This window comes from Podarcis cretensis (assembly GCF_951804945.1).
Source record: "Podarcis cretensis genome assembly, chromosome: 3".
Classification (NCBI taxonomy): Eukaryota; Metazoa; Chordata; class Lepidosauria; order Squamata; family Lacertidae; genus Podarcis; species Podarcis cretensis.
This window is the reverse complement of record NC_137172.1, coordinates 12,962,933-12,983,287: the sequence shown is the minus strand read 5'-3', so window position 1 is coordinate 12,983,287 and position 20,355 is coordinate 12,962,933. Positions and strand designations below refer to the sequence as shown.

General features: G+C 45.1%; 1 protein-coding gene across 3 annotated transcripts in view; it reads left to right on the top strand.

Moving 5' to 3' along the window:
• Nucleotides 1–3,953: 3,953 nt before the first annotated feature.
• ACYP2 (acylphosphatase 2) overlaps nucleotides 3,954–20,355 on the top strand; it is a 67,948-nt gene continuing 51,546 nt past the window's right edge. The window contains exons 1-4 of one of the 3 annotated variants that reach the window (XM_079969103.1): nucleotides 3,955–4,176; nucleotides 7,255–7,271; nucleotides 9,283–9,392; nucleotides 10,907–11,251. In XM_079969103.1, the coding sequence (XP_079825229.1) occupies nucleotides 4,125–4,176; nucleotides 7,255–7,271; nucleotides 9,283–9,392; nucleotides 10,907–11,015 (288 nt within the window). In that variant the 5' untranslated portion in view covers nucleotides 3,955–4,124 and the 3' untranslated portion in view covers nucleotides 11,016–11,251. Of the gene's footprint in view, nucleotides 4,177–7,254; nucleotides 7,272–9,282; nucleotides 9,393–10,906; nucleotides 11,252–20,355 lie in introns of those variants that run through there. The other 2 variants (XM_079969101.1, XM_079969102.1) reach the window with 2 other exon arrangements.

The window sequence follows — 20,355 nt, the reverse complement described above, 5'->3', positions numbered from 1 at the left end:
CCAGTCAAGCTTGTAGAAATCTATCATTTGCCCGATAATAAATATTGGAAATGTAAAGAGACTGAAGGTACATTCTTTCACCTTTGGTGGAAGTGCCAAGGATTAAGGCTTTCTGGGAGATGATCTACAATGAATTGAAAAAGGTATTTAAGTATACCTTCTTGAAGAAACCAGAGACCTTTCTCCTGGGCATGGTCGGCCAGTTGGTGCCAAAGAAGGATAGAACTTTCTTTATGTACGCCACAACAGCAGCAAGAATACTTACTGCAAAGTATTGGAAGACACAAGATCTACCCACCTTGGAAGAATGGCAGATGAAAGTAATGGACTATATGGAATTGGCGGAAATGACTGGCAGAATCCGAGACCAGGGAGAAGAGTTGGTGGAAGAAGATTGGAAGAAATTTAAAGATTTACAGAAACACTGCAAAATTAATGAATGTTAAAATGATGTTGGAATGAAATGAAGTGGTTTTAGTAATAAGGTTAAATAGGAATATGTAAAAATGGATTGATATTAAATGAAAATATAAAGTTATAATATGTGAAGATAAAGAACTAAGATAAAACAAAGAGGGTAAGGATTTGCTGAATTAACTATTTGAACTGGAATACAAAAAAGGGAGGTGTGAGGAAGTCATGAAAATAAGTAAACGAATTGTAAGATATAGAAAGAGGGACTTATTTTTAACTGTTTTTATTATTTTTGTAATTTGTATTTTTGTTTTTTTTATTATTTTTGTAACCTTTTTTCTATTGAAATCTTAATAAATATTATTTTTTTAAAAAATCAAAGTATCCTGTTGACTGTGACACCCCACAAGGAAGGCATTGAGGAACATAGTTGCCTGATTCCACATGGTGTGTCAAGGGGGAGAAACAGAGCCATTTAATCTACACCTTTTAGAGTTGCTTCCCATAAGCTCAGCAATGTGCTAGATATTTGAACCCATACAAAGCCTGAGACAATGATAACTTTATCTGATTCGGATACCGTGACAGAACTCAGGCGTGCCTTTCTCCCAAGAGTCGCCTTGGACAAATAGGATGTTGATGGACAAAGTCTGTCTTTGTCTCTGATGATGGAAACTCTGTTTACCACCTTCCAATGATAGAAAAACCCAGGAGCAGCCCATTCCATCTAAATATCAGGAAGAACTTTCTGACTAAGAGCTGTTTGACCGACTCCCTCGGGAGGTTGTGGACTCTCCTTCATCGGAGGTTTTTTAAGCAGAGGTTGGATGACCATCTGTCTTGCATGCTGTACTTGAGATTCCTGCACTCAAGGGGGTTAGACTAGATCAGGCTTCCTAAAACTTGGCCCTCCAGATGTTTTGAAACTACAATTCCCATCAACCCTGACCACTAGTCCTGCTAGCTAGGGAACATGGGAGTTGTAGGCCAAAAACATCTGGAAGGCCGAGTTTGAGGAAGCCTGAACTAGATTATTCCCATGGTCCCTTTCAACTTCAATTCCATGATTCTATGAAATTAGGTTAGGCTCAAATGGCCAATTATTATTATGCTAATTGAATATCTATGTACCTTCGTTGTTGAACAGAATCAGTTCCGGAAGTCCATTCGACTTCCAAAAACGTTCGACAACCAAGGCTTCCTGCACTCAATCAGAAGCAGTCTGCACTCAGGCGTTCGGCTTCCAAGGAACATTTGGAAACCAGAACACTCATTTCCGGGTTTACGGCATTCAGGAGCCAAAACATTCGAGTCGCGAGTCGTTCCGAGATCCAAGGTACAACTGTACACAGTTCTTGCTGCCTATATTGGGTAATTTTGTCTTCCAATGGCAGAACCCAGGCATAGCCTACGTGGTGAGAGGGGTGACGAACCTGTGCCCCTTCAGATTCTGTTGGGCTGCAACTCTCATCATCCCTGACCATTGGCAATTCTCTTGAGACTGTTCTGCTTCATACTTATTTAATTCAGGCATAGGCAAATTCACCCTCCAGATGATTTGGGACTACAACTCCCATCATCCCTGACCACTGGTCATGTTAGCTAGGGATGATGGGAGTTGTAGTCCCAAAACATCTGGAGGGCCGAGTTTGCCGATGCCTGCCTTAAATTCCTCCTCTGTGTCCAACTCATAATCAAAATCACCTTTGAAAAAAATGGGTCCCATGTACCAGTTGAGCTGAAGGGGATGGTTTATGTTCTTTTAAAGCTGTCAGTTGCTCCTCTAAAATTTATGCACGGTTTGACTTGCAATGCATTCCTGGCAGGGGGCAGCAACCAACAAAACATTTTCCAACCATTCTACACCAGCCATATCTGGATCTCCCTGCATAATATTATTTTGTACTCACAAAAAAACCAAACTGAGAGTTTACCCTGCATGTGCTTCAGGAAGAAAACTGACCTTTGTTGGTTGGGAATTTAGTGTAGTATGCAAAGTGCGACCTTTGAGACTCCAGGATGCCTAGAATACTCTTTGGGTGTTAGTTAAGGTTATTTCTTTGGTATTGCTTCTAAATATATCTGATGTCCTCCGCTTCCTCTCAACTCAGCTCTGATTTCTGCTAGAAACATTCCCTAATTTTATCTTCGGATAGCACCTGATTAAATAATGTCAACTAATCATATGCCTTTCTTAAATTAGCCAATTAAATCTGCATACATTTGTGTGTGTGTATGACAATTTCAGAATTAAGGAAAACACATCCTTTTTTAAATGCTGGGAATTATGTATCAAAGCATTTTCTCCTGCATATGAGAGAAAAGGGCAAGTCTCCCATATTGTGTATACTTTTTAAAATTCTTATTTTTAAAAAGCAACAGCTGCCAAATTAGTTGGGTGCTGTTCTGGTTAACTGGATTATTCATCCATTACTTCCTTACCACTTACCTAGTATCCAAGGCCCTAAGGATGAGGTATCTTATGCTAACCATGACTGAGCTAGCCCTCTTCCCAGGTTCCATAGCAGATTATTCTGTATAGCCTTCTCCACGATTTTCCCCAACCCTCTTTTAACGCCATCCAAGTTGCTGGCCATCCCTGCCTCCTGTGGAAGTGAGTTCCATAGTCCCACTATTATTATTAAAAATAATAACCTGGCACTGAAAATAACAGAGGTGGTGTCAGTAAAAGCTGCCCTAGGAACATGGGTGTGGCCAGGATTTTTGTTGGGGAGGGCAAACTTTATGTTTGTTTGCGGGGTGTGTGTGTGCAGAACCTCAGTTAAAGGTAAAGGGACCCCTGACCATTAGGTCCAGTCGTGACCGACTCTGGGGTTGCGGCGCTCATCTTGCTTTATTGGCTGAGGGAGCCGGTGTACAGATCATGTGGCCAGCATGACTAAGCCGCTTCTGGCAAACCAGAGCAGCGCACGGAAATGCCGTTTACCTTCCCGCCGGAGCGGTATCTATTTATCTACTTACATTTTGACGTGCTTTCGAACTGCTGGGTTGGCAGGAGCAGGGACCGAGCAACGGGAGCTCACCCAGTCGCGGGGATTCGAACCGCCGACCTTCTGACCGGCAAGTCCTAGGCTCTGTGGTTTAACCCACATCGCCACCCGCGTCGCAGAACCTCAGTTGGTTAAGTATTTTTATTTATTTTTATCAATAAAAATCCCTGCCCCCACCGGGCTACGCCCATCCCTGGGAAATTATTTTATATGCTGGGTACAGGAACGGTTTTCAATGTTGTGGCCGGAAAGCGCACTGCTCTACATCAAGTGGCAGGGAGTTCCAAAGGGCAGGCGCCAGCAACGCTAAGCCAAGCGAGCGGGTTCTTTAGCAGAATGTGGAGCGGAAGTGAACCCATGAGGGGCCCAGCCTGTGTCCCTTCCTCCCTCGGCCACATCCCATCCCTCCAGCAGAGAGCTTGGAGAGAAGTCGAAGCCTCTCCCAACTTCCTTTCTCCTCAGAGAGAAAGGGCTACCGGTGGCGGCTGCGCTCCCGGACTAGGCGGGCGGTCGCTATCCCGCGAAGCTTGAGCCTCCCGACGTTCCGTCGCGACCTCCGCCAGCTGAGGCTGCTGGAGCCGTTCTCGCGTCTTCTCCTCGGCGCTCTCGCTGCCCTTTTCCCACCGGTGACGCTGCGCGGCGGGGGGGCGGCGGGTTGGTCTCCGGTGCCGGGTCTGGCGGTTGGACGCTTCCCTCACCATGTCTCGGGTCCTCAAGTCGGTGGATTACGAAGTGTTCGGCCGGGTGCAGGGTGATTATTATTATTATTATCGTTATTATTATTATGAATAATAATAATAAAGGAGGGGGAGGGGGAGTGTATTCGAATTACCAGGAGAAGAGAGGTGAAAGGGAGAGAGGGCGCATGCGCGAGGTTCCCTCAGGTTGTGGAAGCTTGCCGAGAGAGGGGGCGCGAGGAAGGGAGCGAATTCGCATGCGCGAGTACCGTCGCCTCAGGCGCATGTGCGGTTACGGGCAACGTTCGGAGTTCCTCCGCGAGCCAGAAGTGGAACTCCCCCCCCCCCCGGCTACGCAGGGACTCTGCTGCGCATGCGCAACGTGCAGAGAAAGCGAAAACGTGCAAGGTGGTTGCTTTGGGCATCTTAACGCCTATTGATTTCGTTGCTTCAATTGTAAGAATTCCCCCCCCCCCCAACACGCACACTTTATTTCTTTCTCGTGTTTCGGTTGCTGGTTTCAGGAGGAGCATCTCCCCCCCCCCAGCCTAAGACTGCAATTGTTTTATTTCAAATGGCTTAATAGGGTTGTTGTTGTTATTGCTGTTATTAAGGAGAGGAAATGCAAGAACCTCTGCCACAAAGAACCCTTCAGCGCGTATTTCGTCAGGGAATAACGTTGCACACTGCCTGGTTGGCTAATTTAAAGTGTTGGTGCTGACCTTTAAAGCCCTAAATGGCCTCAGTCCAGTCCAGTGGTACCTAGGGATGTGAACGGGATTCTTTCTGGAGCCCCGCTCACATCCTGAATAAAACGTAAGACGCTACTGTGCGTGCGCGGGTCGCGTTTTGCCGCTTCCATGCATGCGTGTGACGTCATTTTGACCGTCTGCACGAGCAGCTCCGTTACTTCCGGGTTGCCGCAGAGCGCAACCTGAAAATACTTATCCTGAAGTGTATTTATCCCGAGGTATGACTGCATATCTGTATATCTGAAGGAGCGTCTCCACCCCCATCGTTCTACCCGGACACTGAGGTCCAGCAGCAAGGGCCTTCTGGCGGTTCCCTCACTGCGAGAAGCCAAGCTACAGGGAACCAGGCAGAGGGCCTTCTTGGTAGTGGCACCGGCCCTGTGGAATGCCCTCCCACCAGATGTCAAAGAGAACAACAACTACCAGACTTTTAGAAGACATCTGAAGGCAGCCCTGTTTAGGGAAGCTTTTAATGTTTGATGCATTACTGGTTTTTAATATTTTGTTGGAAGCTGCCCAGAGTGGCTGTGGAAGCCTAGCCAGATGGGTGGGGTATAAATAATAAATTATTATTATTATTAACATTGGTAATGAATAAGGGAGAAGCAGAGTAACAAAATGGAGCGGGGGGGGAGAGATTAAAGACGTGTAAACAAGAGCTGTTGTGCCTGTAGGTTAAAGACATGTTTACTCACAAGCAAGTCCTATTGAGTTTAAATGGGTTTGCTCCCCCATTAGTGAGTTTAGGAGGATTACACAATCCTATAGATGCCCACTCTGAAGTAAGCCCCATTGAGTTCAATGGGACACTCCCAGTCAGTGTGTATAGGATTGCATTCTAAGGGTTGCGCCAGATGATTAGGACATTTGACCGTTGTGGAGCCACTAGTGAAAATTTATTTAATTTTATGTTTCTTACATTTAAATTCTGCCTTTCTGCCATCATGGGACCTCCCAAGGCATGTGGTTCTCAGGCGGTCTCCCATCCAGGGACAGAACAGATCTGAACCTACGGTACTTTGCTTCCGCAAAGTGGTGGAGATTATACAGTGGGAAGACATGGAAAAAAATATCTTCTGTATATAGGATCCATAGCTAAAAGGTGGCCAGGATAGAGAGAGTGTGACTAGATGTGAAGAGAATCAATAACATAGAAGTTAAGAATGTATGTACAATGACTTTGGATCCACCATGTATAAAACAAATACTGTAACTTTATATTATAAGATGTTGCAACTTCATTGCTAAATTTATTTGCTTACATAATTCAGCTCATACTGTATATATGTGTTGGAAACCCAATCCTAATCAAGTTTACTGTGACACAATTCATCGCGTTACATTCAACAGAGTTTCCTGCATTGCAAGTATCCTTAAATTTGCAGCTTTCATCCACAGGTGCTCAACCAAAGTTAATATGGTGTAAGATACAAGGAATGGTAGCCAGTTTCATACACTGGGCAAGATACATCTAAAGAGATATTTAATCCCATTGATTTCACTAGGAAACAAAGAATATGCCATTTAAAGTAATGGGTCTGTCTGTTCCCTCCTGCTAATTGGCAGCAGGAAGCAGGATAATCAGGGAGGAGAATGGAAAAAGTGAATGCAACAGCACCAGGTAGTGGACAAAATTAATTGTGGCTGTTATGTTTCCTGCATGGTACTGACTCCATCCTTTTCCCCCAGCTGCAGAAAACAGGCTAGTCAAAAGAAAATCTTTAAAAATGACATTCTCTGGTCTCAGTTCAGCTCTTGTTGCATATAACTATTCAATTATGTTTATTTTATATATCCTGGCTCAATGAGACTTTCAGGGCAGCTGATACACACACACGCACACACAAATCACAAATAAAACCACACAAATGCTGACAAAAATAAATTCTATAAGATTCTTGTAAAAACAAACATTTATTTACTTATTTCCTTTTAGATTTACATACATGTCGCACAAACAACTTCAGCAAGTAAGCTCATTAATTCTTACCAACCCAGCAAGTAAAATAACCAGCGAACTTTTAAATAATATAAAACAACTGCAACAAAACCTATAAAAGTAGATAAAAATGCCCCCTGCATACGGCTGTGTATCTTCATGAAATTCAGACACACTCATAAAGATCAGTGGCACACAGCTGAGCTTCATGATGGAAACACACACCCATTTCTACAGCAAATCTAAATCTCGCTTGCTACCTCAGAGGACATAGGAGTTATTCATAATCATCTGATAATTTGCAAATAGTTATATCGAGCACAACAAAAACTTTGTGGCAAACATGCACCACTTACTATCAGTGTTTCTGGCATCCTGTTTCCTGAATATACTAAAATGTTGCTGTACTAGTTTGAATAAAAACATTTTTTTATTTTAATGTTCTTTTTATTCTTTCCTAGGTGTCTGTTTCAGAATGGTAAGACAACATGAAGTACATCAATCTTTCATCGCTACTGTATCATATTTCTAAGAATAAAAATAAGGCCTGTGGCCTGTACAGAGACCCCAACAGTCTATAATGCCAAGTTTTCAAAGCTAATCTGAACAGTTAAGTATTGTGTGTCTGTGGTATGTGTTTTAACGGAGATCCTTTTTTATAAAATGCAGTAGAACCCTGATTTTATGAAAACTAGTTGTATGAACAATACATTTATGAGCCATCTTACTCAACCAGATGAGAAAAAAGCACCACGGTACGTGTGCATGAACTTTAACTTTGTGCAAAGGTCTCATAGACTTAAAAGTTTTTGCCCCTTGATCTTCCCGTGGCCCATACTCCCAAACATACAGCATGGAAAGATTGCGTATGAGCAACACGCCGTTTTTCACAGTGACCAAGAAACGCAAGCGAACTGTGCTCACTTTCCAAAGCAAAATAGAGATTGTGGAAAGGTTGGAGAAAGGTGAAACAGCAACAGTGTTGGCGGAGGAGTTTGGAATTGGGAAGTCCACAATTTCGCAACTCAAGAAAAACAAAGACACTCTCCTGCATTTTGTCTCGACAATGGGGAGCGAAAATGGCAAAAAGAAGCGGAAGACGATGAAATGCGCAAAGAACTCAACGTTGGAAGATGCTCTCTATGCTTGGTTTTCCCACATGAGAAATATTGGTGAGCCAGTCTCAGGCCCACTTCTATGTGAAAAGGCCTTAGAAATGAACAGGAAATTGAACGGCAACCCTGACTTCAAGGCTAGCTCAGGATGGCTGGCGCGGTTCAAGTCTCGCCACGGGATTCACCATCTCGGTGTTCATCATGAGAAGCTTTCTGCTGATCAGCCAGCCACTCAATGCCTCAAAAAAGAATTTACAGATTTCAAAACAGAGGAGGACTCTGACGCCGAGAGCATTTACAACACTGTTGTTGTTCCTGGACCCTCACATTCGGAAGCTTACAACGCATTAGAAATAGCTCTGCAGTGGCTGGAAGATCAAGAAGAAAGTGATGTGGTACAGCTCCTGTTTTTGAAAAGCCTGAGAGATTTGGCTGCAAAGAAGATAGCGAATTCTCTCAAACAAAAATAAGATCTGAACTTTTGGCAGCAAGAAAAGACAATAATAAAAACTTGATTCTTGACATAGTCCAATGATAGATCTGTTGCTGTTGATAATGCACTGTATGAATGACTGAAAAATAAATCAGTAAGCATTTCAGTTTGTCTTTCTCACTCAAAGCACTGTAGCTGCTGTAATGCTCAAAAGCACAGTTTTCTGAACTTTATTTTATGAACTCCTATCTCCTCAATTAGTTCATAAAATCAGGTTCTACTGTAAATGTGGACACATGTTCCTGTTAAAATACAATGCCCTTGAAAACTTTACAAGGCTCTATTCCTCTATTGCCTCTATTCAAAGCTTGTGGAGGACCAGTGGTCAGGGATGCTGGGAATTGTAGTCCCAAAACATCTGGAGGGCCGAGTTTGCCTGTGCCTGATCTTACATCTGTGTTTAATAAGCCAGATACGAAGCAGCCTTTTGGTTTTGTACACAACTCCTTTGCTCTCTTGGTTGCACACCTGGATGCAAAGCAAAGATTGCTTGCTCACCATAGTTTCCTATTTTTCTGAACCAGGAAACTATGGTGGGCAGTTTCTACACAAGCCAGGAACCTAAATCATCATTTAAAAAGTTGGTTTTTGAATCATGGCTTGTTTCACAGCCAGTAACCATAATTTCTTGGTTTGGATGAAATTGGAAACTCTTGAGACTTCCACACGGCATCCAGACATTCTGCAAAGCGAGATACCACTTTTGTGGGCTGCAACTCCATGGCTGTTGGTCCTCTTGAATCCTTAGGAAAGAAATTGTGCAGAAAGAAATGTGATGTTTTAAGGCTGAGCTGAATTATATGATTTCAGATACTGCATAAAATCTGTGTATCTTCTTCTTCTTTCCACCCCCCCCCCCTTTACCCACAACCCTCAACCAGTATACAGAAGATAAAGCTAGGAAAATGGGAGTAGTTGGCTGGGTTAAAAATACCAGACAAGGGACGGTTACTGGCCAGGTCCAGGGTCCAGAAGATAAAGTACAGGAGATGTAAGTACAGCGTTTCCTGAAATGTGTGCTGTGCTGGCTTCACTAACTTGCAGGATTGGTTAAAACGCTTCTGCCGATTAACAAAATGGTTTGGGGAAATGATATTGAAGCTCTAAACTGGACTTCCTCCAGGTCTTAAATGAAACAATTTGCTCACTTGGACTTACATTCAACCTTGCGTTAAGTAAGTAGTTTGGTCAAGCCAAGGATGTCTGTTAGTACAGTGGAGCTCCCCCAGTCCATGGCACCCCCTGTATCTGCTCTGGAGATCCTCTCAACCCTCTGGATCAGATTTGGGGATGGCGAGAAGAGGGAGAATGTTCCCATTGTGCTAGTGGTAATCTGCACACATGAAACTATTACGTTGGATACTGCCCTAGATGTGTAAATTACAGAGATTGGCTCTGTTGTCACTTCCAGATGACCAGCTTATTAAGCATTCACCCTAATTCATTTGCACGAAGTGTGTAGAGGAAATTAGACAACACTGGCTGTTTATCGAGCATTCATTCTGATGTGTTTCTTGGGGAGGTTTTCCAGCATTGCGTCAAATAATTATTACCCCATACTTTTCAGTGCATTTCCCTGTCACACTTCTTATTGCAAATGTCTGATTTGATTTGATTTTATTATTTATCACATTTATATACCACTTTTATCTTCCAAAAATCTCAGGGCAGTGCACATGATTCTCTTCCCCATTTCATCCTCACAAAAACCCTGTGAGGTAGCTTAGGCTAGGAGATAATGACTGGGTCATTTACTTCATGGCTGAGTGGGGATTTGAACCCTGCTCGCCCAGTGTTGTGCAAGAGCTCCATATCTGTCTTAATTGTACCACCTGGATTTGCTGGCATATGACTGAATCCCGCCTGAAAATAGCAATGGCTTACAAGCGCCCAGAGACAGAACAGTCTCTCGCCAAATGGTTTCCTATTAAGGGAACAAGCATAATTGCTGCAGCTGTGGCTTCCGTTTATGGAGGTGACATGTGACTTCTGAGGACACCCACCTTCCTAAACAATCTGAAGTCTGCCCAAGCCCTGCAAAAGGAGGGGCTGTTGATAGAAGACCACCTTAGAGCTTCCATTTGCTAGCCACTGTTAAGGATTCCTATTAAGAGTCCTCCTTCCTTTGTTAAATGGGATGCGGGTGGCGCTGTGGGTTAAACCACAGAGCCTAGGACTTGCCAATCAGAAGGTCGGTGGTTCGAATCCCGCGACGGGGTGAGCTCCCGTTGCTCGGTCCCTGCTCCTGCCAACCTAGCAGTTTGAAAGCACGTCAAAGTGCAAGTAGATAAATAGGTACCGCTCCGGCAGGAAGGTAAACGGCATTTCCATGCGCTGCTCTGGTTCGCCAGAAGCGCCTTAGTCATGCTGGCCACATGACCTGGAAGCTGTACCCTGGCTCCCTTGGCCAATAAAGTGAGATGAACGCCGCAACCCCAGAGTCGGTCACGATTGGACCTAATAGTCAGGGGTCCCTTTACCTTTACATTTGCCTTTGTTATATAGCTGTTTCCAGCTTTCTAAAGCGCAGGAGATAGGGATCGGTGGACAACCAGCCCATGTCTCTTGGCCCCAAGCAAAGGATGGCATTCAAGGTGGAGTTGGGGTCCGCTGAGGTCCCTTTTGGTTTGGGAGCTTGCTGATGACATCGTAGGCAAGCACATGTGATCTTTGATGAGAAGCTTGGACGCAATCAGCTCCACACACACCCTTTTGGCCATACATCATCAGTAGCCCCAGTCGTGCCTATGGGTCAAGCCTAAGCTATAGGAGTCAGAAGGAACAATGTGCGGAGCTTTTTCATTGGAAAATATTGGAAAGCTGTTTGAAGAATGAACTGAATCTGCACCATAGGGAGAGCAGGGGTTCCATAGAGTTCTGAATTCCATAGAGTTGTTTTTGCAAATAGCCTGATGCTTTCCAGATATTTAGACTGCAACTCCCATCAACCGAGATACACATCTGTGTGATTATTTTGTATGATTTGTCCTGCTGTTTTTACTATGGATCATTGTTTACTTTGGTTGTGATAATTAATCTAGTGGGTCAAGGAACTGTGCTTGGCACAGAAGTTCCAGCCCCGAACACTGACAATTGTATTCACACACCCCTCTGACTTCATTCATCAGCTGCTGCTCACACTTTTGAACAAATCTTCAGAAAATGAGAGATAGAAACTTGGTGGTTTTTTATTAAGTTGCACCCCAAACCACATTCTGAATTTCTGCATATTCATGGCATACATGCATTCATTATATAGCAGGCATAGTCAATATGGTGTCCTCAAGAGAATATTTGACTCCAACTCCCATCATCCACAGCCAGCATGGCCAGTGTTCAGGAGTGGTGGGAGTTGTAGTCCAACAACATCAAGATGGTTCTATATGGCTATCCCCAGAAAACATCCTGGATGGCCTGGGATGGATCCTGAATAACTTGAGCAGTCCTGCTGGAAGGTGAGGGTGCAGTCCCTTTTGTTGCCGGTTCCTCTTATAACGGTGTAAAAACAGAACTCCAAACGTGGCCAGGTGCCAAGACAAAAAGGGTGAGGGCAGAGGGTGGAGACTTGTTAGTCTAGTACTTGGAAGGAAGAAGACGAGAGTACTGAGTAATGCTGGGGAAACGGAATGCAATAAATCAAAGGCATTCTAATTCTGTTGTGTAAGGCTGATTAGAGGCAATTAGTTTGGTAGAAATGCTGTATTTCTGCCAAGATTGCTGATCGTTTCGCATAATATGTGATGGGGCTGTTAATTTATGTGTTGTTTTGATTTCAAGATAGGAATGTCATATTTTTTTTTGGTCTGGGGACGCAGAGCCAGGGATACGGTGCTTTAAAAAAGGTGGCGGAGCAGCTTTTAAACTGATTGCATGGGGGAAGTCAAGAGGAGCTGATTCAGAACAAATCATCAGGTTGAGGGGGGAAATATTTATGATTGTTCAGGTGTTGGTGAGGTAGAACTAGACACTTAGAGGGCAGGAGCACACAGCAGCAATTCGGAGAGCCAAAGCTTTGTAGGGTAAAATGCATGTATCAAACACATTTGGAGAAAGGCCATATTTATGTGTTGATGCTCTAATGCTTGAAACTTCCAAGCCAAGATGCGTGAGTTGGAGGATTGGGTCTTAAGAGAAGTCATAGATACAGTGGGCATAAAGGAAACTTGGTGGATTGGAGAGAACCAGTAGGACACGGTTATCTCTGAATATAAACTGCATAGGAAGGGACAGAGAAGGGCATTCTGGAGGTGGTGTTGCTCTGTATGTCAAAGAGGAAGTTTGAAACCCCACAGAATCACTGTGGGTACCAGGATACCAGGATCCAAGAATAATTGAGCACTGGAGGAGGCATGTTGTCCTGGCTGAAACGCTCAGGGTCACCTCGAGATGGAGAATGAAAACGAAGAAGCATCCTAAAGAGGAAATAATGGAGTAATGGTTGAACTTCAGTTCCACTCAGGAACCCTGGACTTATAAGTGGCACCCAGGAGCTGATGCAAGCTGTAGGTGTTGTTAAACTGATATTGAGCACAGCGCTATCTGATTTAACGGCTATGTATAAAATCGTAACTGTAGAGTTACGACCTAAGGGTCATCTAGTTCAACCCTATGCAATGTAAATGGACAGTTGCTGAGAAAATGTGAGAATGTTGATCTAACAAAAATACGTACCTTGTCTCAAAGATCACTCTCTGAGGACTGGAAAGGGGGCAGCGTAACAGCAATTTTTGAAAAGGGATTTTGGGGGATCCAGGAACTTACGGTTTGTTTAGCGTAACACCTGTTTTAGAAAAACTGATGGGAAGTATTATCAAACATAAAATTAGAAAGCTTATGGATAAACAAGTCTTGCCGAAGCTGAGCTAGCATAGCTTCTCCAAGGACCTAACTTTCTGAGCTCTAGGTGGAGCTGTTTGATGGGTAATGGTAACATGCACCACACTTCTCATTGATGTTCACCTATTTTTAGCTGCCTCCTGAGACAATCTTTTCTTTCCCTGCAACATGGGATCTTTCCTCCTACTGCGTCTTAATAGTCCCTGTGTTGCCAGTAAAAAAGGGCCATTGCTCAGTGGTGGAGCATCCGCTTTGCTTGCAGGAGTTCCCAGTTTCAATCTCCGGGTAAAAAAGTGGTAAAGGTAAAGGACCCCTGGACAGTTAAGTCCAGTCAAAGGCGACTATGGGATTGCTGTGCTCATCTCGCTTTCAGGCCGAGGGAGCTGGTATTTGTCCACAGACAGCTTTCCGAGTCATGTGGCCAGCATGGAACACTGTGAGAGAAACCAGAGCGCACGGAAACACCGTTTACCTTCCCGCCACAGCGGTACCTATTTATCTACTTGCACTGGTATGCTTTTGAAATGCTATGTTGGCAGGAGCTGGGACAGGGCAAGGGGAGCTCACCCCGTCGTGGGGATTCAAACTGCCGACCACCTGATGGGCAAGCCCAAGAGGCTCAGTGGTTTAGACCACAGCGCCACCCGCGTCCCCTTATCTCCAGGTGGGAGTAGGAGAGAACCCGGCCTCAAATCCTGGAGAAGCTCTGCCACTCAGTGTAGACAGTACTGAGCTAGTTGGACCAATGGTCTGACCAAGCAGCTTCCTAAGAGAAGCAGCAGTTATTAGTGCCCCTTTTATTTTCATTGATTATGGGGGGATAATCATGGTAAATACATCACCAAAGCAGAATACAATGTGTCACAAGCAATACAATGTGCACTTTTCTGCTCCTCCTTTTTCTTAGGGGCAGGGCATTTCAGAAGGGATGTCCTTTATAGAGCAAGGAGAGGATACTGGACTCTTGCATCACCAAAATGCCACCTGTTTCATGTCCTTTATTATTGCTATTTTTAAGAGCACACGTCAAGCCAGCACACAGAAAAACACGGCCGTTCTTTAAAGCATAGCCCACATTAATGCACCCAAATGCCAATGGCTTGTCCTTAGAAAAGGGGTGAGGAAATGTCTCCGTCCCGAGGGCCACATTCTCTTATGGGCAACATTCCGAGAACCACATGCCCTTGAGGGCCAGGGGCAAAAGTGGGCGGGGAACTTCACTTTGGTACAGTAGGTTTGTTTTGACACCCACCCATCCTTCTCTGTCCTCCATCCAGGGAAGCAAGAGGCATGATATGAGCTCAAGGATACATTCCAGCCCGGCAAAAGTACTCAAGGAGGATGCAAAGCAGGGATGGGGAAGGGGCATAGCTGTCAACCGTCCCTTATTTGGCGGGAAACTCCCTTATCCCAGTGCCGTGTCCTGTTGCTGTCCCTTATTGATGATGTCCCTTAAATTTCCCAGGTTTCAAAGGAAGCAGCTCCTCTCCCTCCCTCCCTGCCGGCCAGGGAGGAGGGAGGCTCCAACTGTGTTGCTTGGCTGCGTTGCTCACCCAATAAAGAGTCTAAGAACGACTGGGGGGTGGCGCTTGCATGCCTTGTGCCGATCAAATCAGCCGCGTTGCCTGGGGACTTGCCTTTGCTCAGCGCTTCCCAGCAGAGAGGTGACTGTGGTTTTCCTTGCTGCATCCCCTTTGCTGGGTTGCTGCACTGTGGGAACCACTGCTTGAGGCTTCGTTTGGCTGCTGGCTGGGCTTTCTGCCTTTGGCTTGGAGGGGCTCAGAAGTTGAACCTCCCTGTGCTCTGAAAATCCCTTCTTTTGGCTGCTGATCCCTTATTTTCGAGGCTCATGGTCCCTTATTTTCAAATCTGTAAGTTGACAGCTATGGGAAGGGGTATGGCTCCGGAGAGTGTGTGGCCTGGGGAGATTCCCTGTTTGGTCCCCAGGCCTGAGGTTCCCCATCCGTATCCACAGTCCCCCAAAGGCTAAACTGAACAAGCACATCTGCAGTGAATGTTGAAAAGGTCATGGCTGCAGGTGGAACCATCAGTAGGGCCTGTCCAGCAGATCTCAAGGCATGGCTTGGCAAATAGTGGAAGCGGTGCTTGTGACGTTAACATATGAGAGTGCTGGAGGTGAATTAGTTAAACAAGTTATCCAATCAGAACCCAGGGGGTGGAGTCAGAGGGACTATAAAACCAGCTCTGGGAGGGGCGAAGGGGGGAGTTCGTTGGGAGTTGGGTGGTTGGTTGGAGTGGGAGTGAGTTGGGATAGAGTCTGTGGGTAGGCTGAGTTAGTGTAGTGAAATAAGCTGAGTCAGGAACATTTAGGGGCTAGGAAGACAAGTAAATATCTGAGAGGTGGTTTAGTGAGTGAGAGCAGGTAGCGGAAGTTATAGGTCTGGATAGGCACCCCATGATTGTAATTGACCAATACCGTTTATGAAACCACACGCTTGTTAAACTGCAATAAATAAACAGAAGTTTATGTTCCAGTTTAACCCTGACTGGACTCAGTATTGTCCCAGGTAGGGCCTGGGTGGTGGCAGCAAGAAATAAAGTGGTGGCACAGGGATCAATAGATGGTGAAACGTCCGGGGACCCTGTGTGATCGTCACAGTGCTTACTTATATATACCCTCATTCTCTTTGAGCTCAGCCCTCACACAGGGAGGTAGAGAGAGATGCTCAGCTGCTGGTAGGCACCAGCCATCAAAGTCATTGAACAATCGTTCTCTGTGGCACAATGAGTCAGTGCATCTGGCTGTTAAACCAGAAGGTTGGTGGTTCAAGCCCACCCAAGGATGGCTGTGGGCAGGATTCCTGCATTGCAAGGGGTTGGACTATGATTCTGTGATCCTCTCCAAGGTATTAGAGCTCACTAAGGAAACCTCTTTAGCTATTAGACTTTGAGACATCCTTTCCATGAAGTTTTAAAAGTCAATTCAAGTGCTTTGCAGTCTTGGGTCCCCAGACACTGCTAGACTACAACCCCCATTATCCTTGACTATTGGCTAGACTGGTTAAGGATGATGGGGTTTGTAGTCCAACAACAGCTACGGACCTGTGGTTGACGAAACCAATTTTATCATTGTTCATTTAACTGCTTCAAAATATTTCAGGGCAAAAACTGAGAAGACTCCTGTTTGGTTGATTTTTGCTTTTTGTTTTGGAGAGGCACAAATGGTGAGGCGTTCATAGCTGTGCTTTTTGATCTGTAGTCCAAAAAAGAAGCTGTTCCAATTGTTGCTATAGTAACCTGCCATGATACAACAGGCCTTCCTTTTTTGGTGCGGAGCTTGTTCCACGTTTACGTTGCAGCATAATTCTCATTTCCAGAGCAGGAGGTAGGAAGCTTGCTGGAGGTGGAGGTAAATTTATTTTCCAGAGCAAGGACAAAATGTAAATTTAGAAGCGATTGAAAAAGGCTGTTCTTTGTTCCTGCCAGAGGCTATAAGTAGTAACCGTGTTCCTAAAGGGTCTCATGGCTGATGGAAAATTTGAAGAGGGAGCTGGCAATTGATGAATATTGCACCTCAGCTGAATTAACACCATTGGGATTTTCAATAATAATTCCAGCAGGGTTGCAAACTGACCAGGAAAGAAATGGCCTGCCCTGTGCTTTGTCTGCGCTCTCTTAGTACCTTGGTCTGAAAAAAGCAGGTGAAGCATTCATGCAGAAAAGCATCACTACCTTCTAAAGTAGGCTTCCTCAACCTCGGCCCTCTGGATGTTTTGAGACTACAATTCCCATCATCCCTGACTACTGGTCCTGCTAGCTAGGGATCATGGGAGTTGTAGGCCAAAAACATCTGGAGGGCCGAGGTTGAGGAAGCCTGTTCTAAAGTCTGTGGAGCAAGCTGCTGCTAAAGGTACAGGAACAGCATCCAGGAAAAAAAAGTTGGCAATGCTAGATTTCTGTTTTGGTCCCGTCCCACTGCACCAGAGCCTTGGAAAGAGGAGGCTTAAGAAACCAAACCAGCTGCTAAATGTCTGTCCCGTTATTGTGCCTTTAACAGCAACTTGATCTGCAGATACGGGAAAGTTACAATGCTTATCTGCAAGCCATGACAAGGTTCACCTGGTGATTTACTCTGATTAAGCCACTGTTAAAGACAGTAGAGAATATTCAAGCTTGGTCAGGCTATAGTCCCATCTCTTCAAGCATCCTGTGTCCAGTTGTGGCCAGCCAGATGTTTTGTGGGAAATCATCTGCTGACAAGGCCACAGGCATGCCCTTCCATCCGTTGCCCCATCAGTGAGGCGGAAAAGCACCCACTTCAGCCACCAGTGCTGCACTCTCACGGAGAAACTGGGAGGCTGGGTGTCCAGTCCTGACATCCATTGAAATATGCATGTGTTGAAGGGGCTGTGTTCAACGTGGGAGACACTGAGGCAGTGCACCCTGGGCAAGAAGACTTATTCACTGTGTATTCGAGGGGGGAATATATATGGAGACTTTATGTGGGCGCCATAGGAGATGCTGGCAGGCACACTGGCACCAGTGGGCACCACGTTGCCAATCTACTGCCCCAAGGCAACCAAGCAGCATGTAAGGAGGTCTTGCCCTGAATCTACTGTTCAACCATTCCATAGGCTGATTCCAAATTCCAGTAATTTGATGCAGCAAACTTTCTGGTCGATGCTTATCCTCATTGCTTCATATGTTGCTTGAGTTGAACTGACTACTGATCTGTTTCCAGGTTCAGTTCAAGGACCCTGAAAGCCCTGAATGGATTTGGGTCAGGCTATCCAAATGACCGTCTCTTTCCCTATGATCCTATGCACCCTTGTGCTGGGAAAGCGCTGTTATGTGTCCTGAGGACTGTAAATGACATTAGAATGCAAGAAGAAATTGGATGAATGGTGGAGGTTTTCTGGGAGTTTTTTAAAAAAGAAAATTGTGAGTGGTTTGGATCAGGACCTTTGCCCCTGCAGTGCCCTCCTCCCACAGTGGCTGCATGCTCTTAACCCAGGCATAGGCAAACTCCGGCCCTCCAGATGTTTGGGACTACAATTCTCATCACCCCTAGCTAACACAACCAGTGGTCAGGGATGATGGGAATTGTAGTCCCAAACATCAAGGGGGGGGCAGAGTTTGCGTATGCCTTCCTTAACCTGTACAGTGCAGGAAAGCAAAGCTGACAATTTTGAGTTCTTCTCCAGAGTTTCATACAAACCGGCACACACACAATTTCTGTTAGAATTTTTGCAAGCCCTGGTTGATCATGTGGATTGCTTGCAGTAGGGCCTAGATCAGCTATCCCCAACTGGGACCCTCCAGGTGTTTTGGACTACATATCCCATCAGCTCAAGCTGTGTTAGGGTTGATGGAAGGGTTTGGTGCAAAAACATTTGGAGGGTACCAAGTTGGGAAGGCTTCCATAGGTTCACCAGTCCCTGGAATCTCTTGGATCAAGCAGCGGTCAATGATGAAAGACTTCTTCCTGAGACTGACCCTTAAAGAACTGCTACCAGCCAGAGTAGACAATGCTAGGCTAGATCATGGGTAGGCAAACTAAGGCCCGGGGGCCAGATCCAGCCCAATTGCCTTCTAAATCTGGCCCACGGACCATCCAGTAATCAGTGTGTTTTTACATGAGTAGAACGTGTGCTTTTATTTTAAATGCATCTCTGGGTTATTTGTGGGGCATAGGAATTTGTTCTTTTTTTCCCTCCTTTCAAAATATAGTCTGGCCCCCCACAAGGTCTGAGGGATAGTAGACTGACCCCCTGCTGAAAAGGTTTGCTGACCCTTGGACTAGATGGACAAATAGTACCCCCAGGCAAAAGTCGTCTTTCTATGTTCCCATTTTCTTAAACTTTGTCTGATATTGTTTGCACCCAATTTGAAGGCCTGTGTACCCATTTTAAATGCTGGCAATTAAAATAATCAACATATATTAACGATTCTCTCCAAACTCATGGAAACCAAATTCCCACGGAGCTGCTGTCCCTCATTTGTATGAATGTGACAAAATTCTTTCTGCCAGCTGAAGGCTTAATACAATCTGTTAATTAGGATTTTGCAGAACGTCTCCTTGCAGAAGCTGAATCATGACATTTTCTTGGCTCTTAAAGGTCATTTTGCATGGAAATGCCACAAGCTTTGCTAGCTAGCTAGCAATTGTATATTAGTCTACCCCCCCCCCTTCTAATGCATTCACAGCAGAGTTGTGGAGTTTATGCTCTTAGGTGCATCCCAAAAGCCATTATTAACTATTTCAAAATCTGTAATTAACTTCCATAAGTTTAACAAATGTTACTTCCAACTCATCTTCTATATTTTCTACAGCATCCCAATTTTGGACATACACCTCTTCAGAGAGCATGTCCATATTAATACTGGCAACAAACAGCCCAATTTAGCCCAAAGAGTTATGTCTCGTTGATTTCCATGGGAGAATTAAGCAACTGTTTTTTAACGCAGCAGCCCGTGTACTCAGCTACCTTGGTGTAAGCCTTAGAGAACTCAATAGGAGTTACCGTATTTTTCGCTCTATAACACACACCTGACCATAACACGCACATCGTTTTTAGAGGAGGAAAACAAGGGGGGGGGATTCTGAATGAAACAGTGGATGTATCATTTTCGTGCTTCATGCTATGGCCACAGACATGTGATCTGATGGTGAATTTGGGGTGACCCAATGCAAAAATCCTGAGAATCCCTGTGGATCTGTGCTTTGTAACCACGTTTTTGCACCATTGTGGCCCCAGGCAACAGTGGGTGCGTGATTTTTTTGGTGCAGGCTGTAGCCATGGACATGCTATGTGATCTGATGGTGAATTTGGGGTGACCCAATGCAAAGATCCTGAGGATCCATGTGGATCCGTGCTTTGTAACCACGTTTTAAGTGGGGAGGGAAGGAAAAACACAGAAGGGACAAGGAGCACGAGAGGGGTGTGCAGAGAAGCAGCTGGCTAACAATGCAGGATAGGGGTTTAACGGGAGGGAGGAAAGGAAGACAAAAGTTTTCCCCCACCCATCCACCCAAGCCAGCCCTCTCTCCCCCCCCCCCACCTACATGTTTTCCGACTGCCTGCGAGTCCCTAAAATGCTTCCCTGGACGCAGCAGCACCGGAGCACGGAGAGGAATTAGAAGGAAGGACGCGATC